The sequence below is a fragment of the Oncorhynchus gorbuscha genome, linkage group LG06, assembly GCF_021184085.1.
Source record: "Oncorhynchus gorbuscha isolate QuinsamMale2020 ecotype Even-year linkage group LG06, OgorEven_v1.0, whole genome shotgun sequence".
Classification (NCBI taxonomy): Eukaryota; Metazoa; Chordata; class Actinopteri; order Salmoniformes; family Salmonidae; genus Oncorhynchus; species Oncorhynchus gorbuscha.
Genome location: NC_060178.1, coordinates 25,651,686 through 25,666,703, shown reverse-complemented (window position 1 = coordinate 25,666,703; position 15,018 = coordinate 25,651,686). Strand labels below are relative to the sequence as shown.

General features: G+C 44.1%; 1 protein-coding gene across 1 annotated transcript in view; it reads left to right on the top strand.

The window, feature by feature from the left end:
• The window catches only part of LOC124037758 (leucine-rich repeat-containing protein 7-like), a 169,206-nt gene that overhangs the window by 78,955 nt on the left and 75,233 nt on the right, over nucleotides 1-15,018 (top strand). The window contains 6 exon segments of the mRNA XM_046352775.1: nucleotides 336-392; nucleotides 2,960-3,023; nucleotides 7,434-7,508; nucleotides 8,968-9,112; nucleotides 9,922-9,994; nucleotides 14,885-15,014. Coding sequence (XP_046208731.1) covers nucleotides 336-392; nucleotides 2,960-3,023; nucleotides 7,434-7,508; nucleotides 8,968-9,112; nucleotides 9,922-9,994; nucleotides 14,885-15,014 — 544 coding nt within the window.

Below are 15,018 nucleotides of genomic sequence, written 5' to 3'. Positions count from 1 at the left end.
CTCGAAAAAATACACAACCCTCCCTAAAGCAAACAAATAGTTTTACAACCCTCCCCTATTTTGGACCACCCCTCCCCCCAGTCAATTTCGATCTGTCACTTAGCAGCATCTCCTATCTGGTTTGATGATGAATGGAGAAAAAGTCATGATTTATCAAAACAGCAGTGGTATTACTCTTGGGCTCAGTGTAATGGAATTTAAGGTTGGGATGTCATGTTTTTTTCTGAAATACTTTACTGTCCTATGCATAGCATTAGCATCTATTAATACTGAGATGGAAAAATCTGTTTTCTGTCTTGTGGATGTGTGTGTTTTTGACGTCCTCTACCTTTCAGACTTTCCAAGTTACGGATCCTGGAATTGCGAGAGAACCACCTGAAAACGATGCCAAAGTGAGTGACTCAGCACACAGACCTCACCTCACCAGGGCAGCCAGTGTTAGCTACAGAGGCGTGTTTGATCATGGGATTGACAGGAAAGGTTACAATAAATGAAACTTTGCTCTTTGCCAACACACTTTTCACTGAACTTCATGGGTAACTTGCAGCCAATGTCACTGATTCCTGCAATTAGAGAGAACTATCATGCCGAACTTTGAGTGTTATCTATCCACATGTTAGTAGAGAGTCCTTTATTACAATGTCTGTGCTTTCCCCAAGCACCTAAAATAAATGATATCCCTCTTCCCATTGCACTCTGGCCAGCTTACCCACCTCCGATCTGTCCTCTCTCTCTTATGTCGAAGCCACTGATCTAACCATGAAACGTGTCTGTTAATGAAAGCCTTGACAGTTTTAGCAGCCAACATGCCCATACAGCCCCTATGAATCATCCAACCCTGCCCAAGATACTACTCCATATGGAAGGCTTCGATTTGTATCATTACCCCTGCACCACACAAACCTTAAACCTCAGCTAAATAGTGTCATGCATAATGTGGAAATTGAGTAAGTTGAGGTGACTAAACTGCTTGGAGTAACCCTGGATTGTAACTGTCATGGTCGAAACCTATTGATACAACAGCACTATCAACAAGGCAGGTCCTACAGGCCCTAGTTTGTCACACCTGGACTGTGTGGTCAGGTGCGACAAAAGAGGGACTTAGGGAAATTGCAATTGGCTCAGAACAGGGCAGCACGGATGTACACAGAGAGCTAACATTAATGATATGCATGTCAATCTCTCCTGGCTCAAAGTAGAGGAGAGATTGACTTCATCACTACTTGTATTTGTGAGAGGTTTTGACATGTTGAATGCACCGAGCTGTCTGTTTGAACTGCTGGCGCACAGCTCGGACACCCATGCATACCCCACAAGACATGCCACCAGAGGTCTCTTCACAGTCAAGAACAGACTATGGGCGCACAGTACTGCATACAGCCATGACTACATGGAACTATATTCCACATCAAGTAACACATGCAAGCAGTAAAATTACATTTTAAAAACAGATAAAAATACACCTTATGGAACAGCGGGACTGTGAAGAGACACAAGCACAGACACGTGCATACCACAATAACATACACGCTATACACACACGCACATATGGCTTTAATGTTGTAGATATGTGGTAGTAGAGCAGTGGCCTGAGGGCACACTGCATGTGTTGTGAAAGTGTTATGTTTTTAAAATTGTATAACAGCCTTCATTTTGCTGGACCCCAGGAAGAGTAGCTGCTGCCTTGGCATTGGGGATCCATAATAAGTACAAGTAGAAATATACACCTCCGGGTGGCCAAATAGCCTGAGTAACATTCCAGGCTGGAATTCTAATGGGCAGATTAGTGTGAGAGCACGGTAAATAGCAGCTTCTAAAGCAAATGCCATCTGTCTCTCTCTGTGCGACGGGTAGCATGTGTCAGAGGAGGGGCACTGTGCTGTGCTGTGGCCAGTCCCTGTTGCTCAGGCCTTGTTATTTGATGTCTAAATGAAATGTGAAGAAGGCCCCATCCCATGTTGGAACGTGTGTGTACAGGTGTGTAGCCAGTGGAGCGCAGCCAATGATGTTGCGATTTATCATCGTGGAGAGTGCTGAGCTGCAAGCCCCAGAGACAGACACACACACTGCTCACATTAGTTGGTGCATGCTGGCTCCCTCAGGTGTCCTGATTGAAAACTATTTTTATCCAAACATGACCAATAAACTTATCCCCCACACTAGAAACCAAGTTGAACGAAGTAAACTCCTCCTCTTCCACCTCAGGTGTGGCACAGCAAGGGATGTTTGTTCATTTGTGTAAACCAACTGAAACGTGTTTCCCCTTGACGATAAGTGTAATGTCCTCATTCAATTAATGAGTTCATCATGTTACCGTGGAGTCATTGGAGAGGGAAGTGTATCCTAGAGGAAGGGTATAGATAACACACAGGCTTTGTTATGTTATGAAGGATGGGGGAGACATTCTGCCATGAGGGTTCTGATCTGTTTGTTCTCACATCATTATTGGAATTGACTAATTGCTATGTGGGCCAGCTGCTCTATATCATGACATAAAACAGCAGTATCTGCTTTACTGATTTGACCAATGGATGCTCACTATTCACCACTCAAGACAAAGGTCCTCTGCAATACCAAGCCAATATAACTAGTAATGCCATGCAAAACATCTTAGATTGAATCATTCTGACATTGCTCTCCCCGGCTGACATTGTGTACATTACATTGCATGGATGAACGAGTCTAATTTGAAGTGTTGCCTGGTGCAATGGAGAAAGCCGTTTCATGTTACATTAATCATTAACTAACTAACTGCATTGTTTTGATTTGAGCTGTTTTAAATTTGCAGTGAATATTATGTGAATGTGTGGGGATGTCTGGCTTGCATGCCATACCCCTCTGGGATGGCAGAATTGCAGGAAGCCTGGTTTGGAGGGAGTGTTGCTGGTGATTGGCCTTTCTAAATGGGGACTTTGTTTCTATGCCAGAATCTGAGGCTCTTCCCTCTTGTTTGCTGCAGGTCAATACACAGACTGTCACAGCTGGAGCGATTAGACTTGGGAAGCAATGAATTCACTGAACTGGTAAGAAAAGAGGCTATTTGAAGACGCCAGTCACATGGACAGCAGCTGTCACCACACAGGCATCCATGGCCCAGAAGACCTGGGGGACAGGTCAGAGCAGGACCCCCCTCAATCTGCTCTACACCCTCATTAGGTCTCCAGCATTGCTCCCCCGCCCACCCGCTGTGTGTGTGCGCGTCTTTGGGCGGGCAGGCATTTGTGTGTGCGTGAGTGTGTGCCTGTGTGTGTGTGTGTGTGTGTGTGTGTGTGTGTGTGTGTGTGTGTGTGTGTGTGTGTGTGTGTGTGTGTGTGTGTGTGTGTGTGTGTGTGTGTGTGTGTGTGTGTGTGTGTGTGTGTGTGTGTGTGTGTGTGTGTGTGTGTGTACACTTGATGCATTATTTACTAGGGTAGCTCAAATGTGCACGACTTGGCACATCAGGACACCCACCACCGAGCACATTTTAATTGGCTGTTGGAGCTGGAGTAAACAATGGCAGGGAATTTATCAAACAATCCAGCCCTATCCCCCTGCACTGTGCTTGATGCTGGCCATGTCACATTCATTTAGTGGTTGTCTAAATCAATCGCCTGGTCTGTAAGCGGTAAATGACCACAGAGTCTGGAGAAAACATTGAGTCTGAAACCAAAGCGTAAGCCATGATTGTGTTTTTTTTAGCTAGTGATTTGACTAGTTTACCTTTCTTTTAACCCTCCCTTTTCTTCCTATTGGCTATGTTCTCTGGACTGTGTTCTGTGTATTTATCTCACTGATTAGTGGTCCGGAGTGGTATACTACAAAGCAGGATCAATGAGTTAGCCAGTTAACTTTGATTAACAACCAGAAATGACTATTGATTTCCTGGTTCATTACGAAAGCTAAACCGAGATATGTGTTTTTGGAAGTTGAGTCAAAGAGACCATGCCCATTTCAACCTTATCTTTCTAAAAAATGTAAACATGATTTCAGAATATTTCGGCAAGTTAGCTGGCTAACTCATTGATCCTGCATTGTAGTATACCCCTCAAGTTTAGAGCAGAGTAATAGGGAGATAAAAACAGTCATACTATTCCCAGGTTCTCAGAATGGGAAATGGATGATACACTAGAGAGGTACTGTGAGGGCAGGTTTGATCAAAATGCTGCATGGTCATTGACCAACAATCCATGGGATATCTGGAAGGGGGCGATATGAAGTGTGAGGATGCAGAATGCTCAGGGAGGGAGGCCTTTCAAGGGTGTAACGTAACATCCCAAAGTCATCCCTGGTTAACAAGATCTCACACTGTGCTGGGACTGGGGCTGAGGACTGGGGAGCCCTGGGGAGAGCTGCTGGCTGGAGCCATGCATGACATGTTCTGTGCCACAGGTCCCAATGATGCCTTAATTGTCCACAGAGCCCTCTGCAATGCACACAGCAGCACCTGCCGCCTCCTCACTCAAGGGGAAAGACAGACCAGCACAAATAGTCAGCTCAGAATGACTCCAATGTTTTCCTACTCTTTCTCATGCAATAGTCTTTAACTCCCAATCTGTGCCCTACTTAAATACAAGCATTTCTCCCTCTACTTATGACCTATCTGATTCTCCCAGTGGTTCCCATCCCTTTTCAGTTATTCTACCACCAACTGATTTTTGCTCTGCTTGAAGTACCCCCTCATGTGCATTTTACCAGTAGGCCTATGGGCTCATCAGTCTTCTCAAGTACCCCTGGTGGATAGGCCCAGTACCCCCTGGGGTCCTAGTGCCTCTGGTTGGGAACCACTGCTCTACCTCATCCCCATTCAAGGACTCCTGTTGCTTTTTGCTGATAGTGTGAGCAACATTACCAATTGCCATCTCAATTCCCCTCAGATAGAACCCTCTAGTGTAGCTTTATTGCCTGGTGATTTTGAAGCCCAGGGAAAATAGAGTGCATTTTCTCACATTCCTTAAGCTGTTGTTGCTTCCTTGTCTACCCTATACTTTGTGCCAACATGCATTTTCTTCAGCTGATGGTTTTTGTGGTGAATCTTAGACTATGTCAGTGTTTTTCAGCCCTGAGAATGAATGGACTTTATCCACCCTGGTTTACTGGTATTGTTTTGTGGAGAGAGACAGCTTTCAGTCAAAAGAGCTTCTAAGATTCTGACTGAACCAGAGGCTCTATGAAAGCTCTCTCCAACTGATTTAAGCTCATGCCTTATTTGAGTGGCAATCAGTCTTCAGCTGAGAAGCTGTATATTAATACCCAGTTTTACTAAACTGCCAACATTTACATGTATAAGACCAGGATTCAAAAGACCTTTAGCTTGTTTGACGTAAGAAGACCTTCAGCACAAGCAGCTCATTGATATGAATGAGACTGAAAACGTTGTCTGTCTTACTCTAGGCTAAGCACATGCAATGCAGAAGATGCAGATGTAAAAACGTCTGCCACTGACAGAACTACAGGAAAGTGCAACATCAGAGGTGATGACCTCAGCACATTTGGGTCCAGCTGAGTCAAGAACAGATGCTGAGGTGTGTGTCACAGTGGCAGAGAGTGATTCAGGGAATACTGTGAGGAAAGTTTCCTAATTAGTCCCTGCTTGGGGAAGGAAGAGAGGTTTGGGGGGGGGGGGTGCTGGTGCTCAGAGAGCCGGTGTAGAGAGCAGAGCAGTGGATGGCATCAGCAATTACATCGCAGGGCTTCAAAGACGGACAAGAAGACATGCCTCTCCACAGGAAGCTCCACTGCACCGAGCACTAACCAAGTGTTTCATCTCTATCCGGAGAGAACCGGAGATATGGACAAGGTGCCAACCAAACCCCTCTCTTCGTTTCTCATTAAAACTTACAAGCACAACAGTGTGGTGCTACTGTACTGACTCCAGCTCTACTGTATTGTAGATTGTGAGTAGTGGAGTATTGACTCATATTACACTCAACACTTCATGAGTTTAATGGGGATTTTGAGATTTTGTGTGATGTTTTGGGAGGGTAGAGGGAAGGTAGGGGACACAGAAAATACAGAGAGTTTTTAGCAGCGCTTCCATTATCCAATGCCAGTCAACCTTGTTTATACCCTTGGTGGGAAGGGAACTTAATTAGTTTTTGTTTGAAGTTTGCTAACAATTTCTGGTTCAGTAGTTAATAGAATATGCATAGCATCAGTTTGATTTTAGATTGCTATGTTGTAAAGGCTCTGTTGATACTGTAGGAATTTCAATATTGTTTTAGGAAGTGGTTGTGTACCTCCTGTTTTTGTTGTTAGGTTTTGCCTGATTCCATACTGAGATTCTATCAACTTCTATCACAAATGATGTAACTGAAGCAAGCACATCCAGTTTTTTTAGGAGCATGCCCTTTCCAAACTCAATAAAACATCACAACTTTTTAGTGAACACACAAGGTACTGTAGCTACCCTCACAACCGTCATTGAAAGGCCGTCATTGAAAATAAGAATTTGTTCTTAACTGACTTGCCTAGTTCAATAAAGGTAAAATAAAATCAAAAACAACTGAGAATAAATAATACTCAAACATACTCTAAATAGAGAATATTCCAGAAAACCATCTGGAGTCCTTATCGATTGCCAGTAAAACCACAGGCTTAGCCCCCCCCTCCCAGCCCCTCAGATAGCATATTACATTAAGTTTGCTTTAAGCTGATGATCTTTCTGTTAGCCTCATGGCAATATGTATATAATAGCAGGAAATTAGCTCTTAAACAGCAACATTTTATCTCAGCGTCAATGTAAAATATGTAAAATAGCAAGAGATTAGCAATAAAACTTCACATTTTTCTCCATGTCCCATGGCATAGTTTTTTTTTATAGACACAAAAAAGGTTTTTTTTGCTCGAACCTTGCGGGGCCCCGGTAAACTGTGCTATGCCACTGAGTAAAGCCACACCATGCTGCGAAAAGAAATGCATGAGAAAGATTGGAATTGATTAGGGCAGCATGAAGGACCGTGAGGTCTGTCACCTAGTCTCCCAGCCTGGTCTAATGGAGTGATTTCACATAGTCAGGTAGAGCCTTCAGTCCCGATAGTCACACACAGTCTGGCTAGGCCTCTCCACACGTCTGTATCCAACACCATCACTCACAGGACTCCATACGAGATTCAAACACACCGCTTCCATTCTAGAATACGGAACGTGAGATTCATTCTAGAATACATCTGGAGGAGCGACTTTGCACCACTCATTGTGCAAATGCCATCATTGACATGCCTACTTTGTTTAAGTAATTATGCCCATTGGTATTGTTATTCACTTCTTATATCGATTGGTGTTAAGACCGCACTTCATTTACTTAAAACTACATACCACCTGCCAGCCTGCCCATGAGACAAAATGGCCAGGGCTTTCTTATCTCTCTGCCTTAGTTTCTGGGATATTTTCTACTGTCCAGCCCTCCTGCGCTGGTTCTAGACACAGACGTAATGTGTGTGTGCTTTGTGTTTCAGCCTGAAGTCCTGGAGCAGATCCATAACCTAAAGGAGCTGTGGATGGACAACAACTCACTGCAGACAATACCTGGGGTAGGCCTACACCTCCATTTATTATCTGTCTGTGTCATTTTTTCATTGGCCCTGATGAAGTCTGTGTATGGGCAGTGATGCGCTAGTTAGTTCATGTGGGTCAGTGCATAGGGGTTAGTTATGCACCACCATAGGGCAACCTTTGAAAAAAGTTCCCTCAAACCCCTGTTTTCTTTGCTCTGTCTCCCACCCCCTCTAACAATTCAATTCGAGGGGCTTTATTGGCATGGGAAACATGTGTTAACATTGCCAAAGCAAGTGAGGTAGATAATATACAAAAGTGAAATAAACAATAAAAATTAACAGTAAACATTAAACATACAGAAGTTTCAAAACAATAAAGACATTACAAATGTCATATTTTATATATATATGTATGTATGTATGTATGTATGTATGTATGTATGTATGTATGTATGTATGTATGTATGTATGTATGTATGTATGTATGTATGTATGTATGTATGTGTGTGTGTGTGTGTGTGTGTGTGTGTGTGTGTGTGTGTGTGTGTGTGTGTGTGTGTGTGTGTGTGTGTGTGTGTGTGTGTGTGTGTGTGTGTGTGTGTGTGTGTGTGTGTGTGTGTGTGTGTGTGTGTGTGTGTGTGTGTGTAAATGTGTATATACAGTGTTGTAACAATGTACAAATGGTTAAAGTACACAAGGGAAAATAAATAAGCATAAATATGGGTTGTATTTACAATGGTGTTTGTTGTTTCTTGTGGCAACAGGTCACAAATCTTGCTGCTGTGATGGCACACTGTGGAATTTCACCCAGTAGATATGGGAGTTTATCAAAATTGGATTTGTTTTCGAATTCTTTGTGGATCTGTGTAATCTGAGGGAAATATGTCTCTCTAATATTGTCATACATTGGGCAGGAGGTTAGGAAGTGCAGCTCAGTTTCCACCTCATTTTGTGGGCAGTGAGCACATAGCCTGTCTTCTCTTGAGAGCCATGTCTGCCTACGGCGGCCTTTCTCAAATCAAATCAAAATCAAATCAAATTTTATTTGTCACATACACATGGTTAGCAGATGTTAATGCGAGTGTAGCGAAATGCTTGTGCTTCTAGTTCCGACAATGCAGTGATAACCAACAAGTAATCTAACTAACAATTCCAAAACTACTGTCTTATACACAGTGTAAGGGGATAAGGAACATGTACATAAGGATATATGAATGAGTGATGAATAGCAAGGCTATGCTCACTGAGTCTGTACATATTAACATCCATCTGTCCATGTCTCTCAAAACCCTGCCTTCTTCTCTCTCTCCCCCCCACGCCCCCTAACATCCATTGCTTTGTCTCTCAAACCCCTGCTTTTTTGCTATGTCTCCCTTTCTCACTCACTCACTTTGTCTCTCTCTCTCCCTTTTTTTCTCTCTCTCTGTCTCTCTCTCTCTCTCCCACCCCCTCTAACATCCATCGCTCCATGTATCTCCCTCCCCTGCTTCTGAAGTGTATAGGGAAGCTGAGGCATCTGCGCTACCTGGACCTGGCTAAAAACAGGATTGAAAGCCTTGACACTGACATCTCTGGCTGTGAGTCCCTGGAGGACCTCCTGCTCTCCTCCAACATGCTGCAGCATCTGCCTGACACCATAGGTGAGGCCATAGAACGTCTCTGTTCTCGTCCCTCTGCAACAATAGTGTCTGCTGATAAGATTGTCTCAGCTCTCTCCACTCTGCAACAAATGGTATTTCCTGGTTAGATTTTCTCTGCTCTCTCCACTCTGCAACAAATGGTATTTCCTGGTTAGATTTTCTCTGCTCTCTTCCATCTGCAACAAACGGTATCTCCTGGTTAGATTTTCTCTGCTCTCTCCCATCTGCAACAAATGGATTGGCCATGTAACTTCTCTGTTCACTTCCCTCTGCAACAATAGTGTCTCCTGGTTAGATTGTCTCAGCTCTCTCCACTTTGCAACAAATGCCATTTCCTGGTTAGATTGTCTCAGCTCTCTCCCGTCTGCAACCAATGGTATCTCCTGGTTAAAGAGAATGGAGAAAGGATCAAGAATTGATGATTAGGAAAGAAGGCTGAGAGAGGATGATTAATTCTGTAATGACTGCATTCATCATGGTGGCTCCTCTCGGAGGCTGTTATCTGAGAGTGCATTTCCCTGAGTTGTTTTGTTATTAACAATCAAATGGCTTTGCGTCATTAAAATGTCATTTGTATTTGGAGTGAAACATTTATTCGTTTGAATGCTGGCATTTAATTTACACAAACTATGAAGTTATTTTGTACTTAGTAAGTTTGTAAATCATTTCCTGGCTGTAAATGAATGAAATGGTAAGAGGATTATGTTGGCAATGGGTTTGAATAATTCCTTTTAACTGTGGTCTTTGCTTTTTGTTTTTGTTTGTGCCGTAAAAAAAAATAATCAAATGAGTGTTTGACTCTATTGCAGGAATGTTGAAAAAACTCACAACATTAAAAGTGGATGACAACCAGCTCACCTCACTGCCTAACACCATTGGAAGGTGAGTACCTTATGAGACCGATTATGAAACCGATTGCACTATTTTGTTTACATACACTTCTTAGATTGCAATCCCAGAACTCCCCTCAAGTCGAATAAAATGTTTTGAAATTATTACGCCAAAAGCTAAACTACATTCCAAGTCTTGTTCATTAGTTAATATCTATCATGGAACTGAATGGCAGTCAATTTTAGGGCATCTATTGCATAACCAAATGAAAAGGCGTCAGAGACAGTCATTTTGATGGTAAAACACGTTGAATCTCATCTTCTCCACCGCTGGTTTGCTGCTGAGCTGTATTCAACACGGCCTGTGGATAGAAGGGTTCTGAAACTCTGCTGAGTCTGGCACCTTCTCCTTGCTGCTCCTTCTCACCTCACATTCAAATCAAATCAAATCAAATTTATTTATATAGCCCTTCGTACATCAGCTGATATCTCAAAGTGCTGTACAGAAACCCAGCCTAAAACCCCAAACAGCAAACAATGCAGGTGTAAAAGCACGGTGGCTAGGAAAAACTCCCTAGAAAGGCCAAAACCTAGGAAGAAACCTAGAGAGGAACCGGGCTATGTGGGGTGGCCAGTCCTCTTCTGGCTGTGCCGGGTAGAGATTATAACAGAACATGACCAAGATGTTCAAATGTTCATAAATGACCAGCATGGTCAAATAATAATAAGGCAGAACAGTTGAAACTGGAGCAGCAGCACAGTCAGGTGGACTGGGGACAGCAAGGAGCCATCATGTCAGGTAGTCCTGGGGCACGGTCCTAGGGCTCAGGTCCTCCGAGAGAGAGAAAGAAAGAGGGAATTAGAGAGAGCATATGTGGGGTGGCCAGTCCTCTTCTGGCTGTGCCGGGTGGAGATTATAACAGAACGTGGCCAAGATGTTCAAATGTTCATAAATGACCAGCATGGTTGAATAATAGTAAGGCAGAACAGTTGAAACTGGAGCAGGAGCATGGCCAGGTGGACTGGGGACAGCAAGGAGTCCTCATGTCAGGTAGTCCTGGGACATGGTCCTAGGGCCCAGGCCAGTTGAAACTGGAGCAGCAGCATGGCCAGGTGGACTGGGGACAGCAAGGAGTCATCATGTCAGGTAGTCCTGGGGCATGGTCCTAGGGCTCAGGTCCTCCGAGAGAGAGAAAGAAAGAGAGAAGGAGAGAATTAGAGAACGCACACTTAGATTTACACAGGACACCGAATAGGACAGGAGAAGTACTCCAGATAAACAAACTGACCCTAGCCCCCCGACACATAAACTACTGCAGCATAAATACTGGAGGCTGAGACAGGAGGGGTCAGGAGACACTGTGGCCCCATCCGAGGACACCCCGGACAGGGCCAAACAGGAAGGATATAACCCCACCCACTTTGCCAAAGCACAGCCCCCACACCACTAGAGGGAAATCTTCAACCACCAACTTACCATCCTGAGACAAGGCCGAGTATAGCCCACAAAGATCTCCGACACGGTACAACCCAAGGGGGGGGAGGAAACCCAGACAGGCCGACCACAACAGTGAATCAACCCACCCAGGTGACGCACCCCCAGGGACGGCACGAGAGAGCCCCAGCAAGCCAGTGACTCAGCCCCCGTAACAGGGTTAGAGGCAGAGAATCCCAGTGGAAAAAGGGGAACCGGCCAGGCAGAGACAGCAAGGGCGGTTCGTTGCTCCAGAGCCTTTCCGTTCACCTTCCCACTCCTGGGCCAGACTACACTCAATCATATGACCCACTGAAGAGATGAGTCTTCAGTAAAGACTTAAAGGTTGAGACCGAGTTTGCGTCTCTGACATGGGTAGGCAGACCGTTCCATAAAAATGGAGCTCTATAGGAGAAAGCCCTGCCTCCAGCTGTTTGCTTAGAAATTCTAGGGACAATTAGGAGGCCTGCGTCTTGTGACCGTAGCGTACGTGTAGGTATGTACGGCAGGACCAAATCAGAGAGGTAGGTAGGAGCAAGCCCATGTAATGCTTTGTAGGTTAGCAGTAAAACCTTGAAATCAGCCCTTGCTTTGACAGGAAGCCAGTGTAGAGAGGCTAGCACTGGAGTAATATGATCAAATTTTTTGGTTCTAGTCAGGATTCTAGCAGCCGTATTTAGCACCTTCTCCTTGCTTCTCCTTCTCACCTCACAGAGACAGAGTCTGGTACCTTCTCTTTGCTGCTCCTTCTCACCTCACATTGACTGAGTCTGGCACCTTCTCCTTGCTGCTCCTTCTCACCTCACATTGACTGAGTCTGGTACCTTCTCTTTGCTGCTCCTTCTCACCTCACATTGACTGAGTCTGGCACCTTCTCCTTGCTGCTCCTTCTCACCTCACATTGACTGAGTCTGGCACCTTCTCCTTGCTGCTCCTTCTCACCTCACATTGACTGAGTCTGGCACCTTCTCCTTGCTGCTCCTTCTCACCTCACATTGACTGAGTCTGGCACCTTCTCCTTGCTGCTCCTTCTCACCTCACATTGACTGAGTCTGGCACCTTCTCCTTGCTGCTCCTTCTCACCTCACATTGACTGAGTCTGGCACCTTCTCCTTGCTTCTCCTTCTCACCTCACATTGACTGAGTCTGGCACCTTCTCCTTGCTTCTCCTTCTCACCTCACATTGACTGAGTCTGGCACCTTCTCCTTGCTGCTCCTTCTCACCTCACATTGACTGAGTCTGGCACCTTCTCCTTGCTGCTCCTTCTCACCTCACATTGACTGAGTCTGGCACCTTCTCCTTGCTGCTCCTTCTCACCTCACATTGACTGAGTCTGGCACTTTCTCCTTGCTGCTCCTCACCTCACATTGACTGAGTCTGGCACCTTCTCCTTGCTGCTCCTTCTCACCTCACATTGACTGAGTCTGGCACCTTCTCCTTGCTTCTCCTTCTCACCTCACATTGACTGAGTCTGGCACCTTCTCCTTGCTTCTCCTTCTCACCTCACATTGACTGAGTCTGGCACCTTCTCCTTGCTGCTCCTTCTCACCTCACATTGACTAACGCTGATTGGTTCCATCACTGTTCACACCAAGTAGAGTGATGCAATACATTGTGTCTCAGTTAGCGGCACTGAGAGGAGATAGATAGATCTTTCTCTTTTTTCTTTTTCTCTCTTTCTCTTTCTCTCTCTTTTTCTCTTTCTCTCACTTTTGCTCTTTCTCTCTCTTTCTCTTTCTCTCTCTTTTTCTCTTTCTCTCTCTTTTTCTCTTTCTCTCTTTCTTCCCCTCTCCGGCTTACCATTGTTCCAACATGTGCACTGACATTTTGGGTGTATGCCATTCATTTGTTGTGGAATATGGCTCTCTGAGAGGAGTTGACTCTGTGCCCGTATTGCAGTTTCAACAGCCAGCCTAATATATTTGTTTTATTTGATATGCTGTATATATTATATCAAAAGTTTAATCTGGAAAATATAATGAGTCAGAGGAAATTCTGTGGGTCAACTCTGAACATGCCATGTCATTGAGACTGTGATCTAAAAGGTCAGGGGTCACCAACTTACAGCTCATCATGTCATGTTCATCCTTATCCCCAAGCCTGTGATACTGTTTTCAGTGCACCGTTTTTTCTTGGTTTGTCATTGGTCGGTTTTGTGTGTTGTGGTTATTTCACATGCATCTAAAATGGGCCACTTAGTGGACGCGCCAAATTAGGGTAAGTAGACCGCGAATCACTGTCTCCTGTACACGTTCCTCCTCGCCCACAGCATGTTTATTCAGGCAAGTGCTCACCTTATAACGTTCCCTGTCTGTACTGTATGTTCCAGCCGGGGAAGGGAATCCAGTGAAAGTCCTGCATATGGGAGGCCAGCTGGGACAAATGTTAAGCTAATGACTCTGCTGTGTGTACAATAAATACAAATGAACTCTGTCCAGTGAGGGGAGGCTTCTCTTCCCCTCGTCCTCTCCTGGTCATATACACTGACATTGTACACTATACGCTCTGTTGGAGCTTGAATTTAGAATTTTTGGAGGCTGTGGGAGGACATTTTAAAGCTGGACAGTTGTTGACTTTGCTTACAAATCCATCGTCCTTTCAAATCTGACAAAGAGGCAAGGGCATTTGACTCAATAAACACTGTGGCTTTAGAGTTTAAGATATAAGATATAGAGTGAAGTTTGTCATTCATGAAGTTCAATTGGAGAATAATATTCAATATATATTTTTAAAAGCATACTGTTGATTATATTCTGATTGAAAAGAGATACTGCACCGCCAGATACTGATAGTGAAAGGGAGTCAGCAACATCAATTATTAATTTCCTCTCGTGGGATTAATACAGTTTATGTTCAAATCATGTTTATTTTATTTTAGTTTGCCTTCTAGAGGAGTATCTCATTCTATCAAGTCATGGTTTTTGAATATTGTCATGATTCTCACGAATCCACTTGATTGACCATTTTCACCTCTGTAGCCTGTACATGTCTTAGATGCATCTAGTCTTAAAGGGAACCCAATTAATATTTGTTTCCATGGACACCAAGGAGGGATCAAACATCTGAGGCTCCATCTATCAACAAAAAATAATGCAACCGGTGGCTGAAATTAATCTACCGGTGGCTTTTCCTCAAAGTGTTTGAGTGAAATAATATTTGTATCATTATGATATATCTAAATGTTCCACTTCAAGAATTCACAGCACATTTTTAGCAGACTAATGAAGTTGGTCTGTGCTTTGTAGGTTCTTAACAAAATTATATGCAAATATTAACATGGTACATCAAAGACATGTGAAGTAGAGTATCTATGCAGAATTGTGATTTTGCCTGTATTATTGTAGATGGTGTGTTGGTTATGTTGCGTCTTAATTTGTTGCTCTTACACCAATAACTAACCAAGTGAAAGTAGCTGTGGCACGTAGGATTCCTAATGGTCTCTTTCTCCTCTCTCTATCTCTACCCAGTTTATCGCTTTTAGAAGAGTTTGACTGCAGCTGTAATGAATTGGAGTCCCTGCCCCCAACCATTGGCTACCTGCATAACCTCCGCACGTTTTCTGCTGATGAGAACTTCCTTGTTGAACTACCCAGGGAGGTAC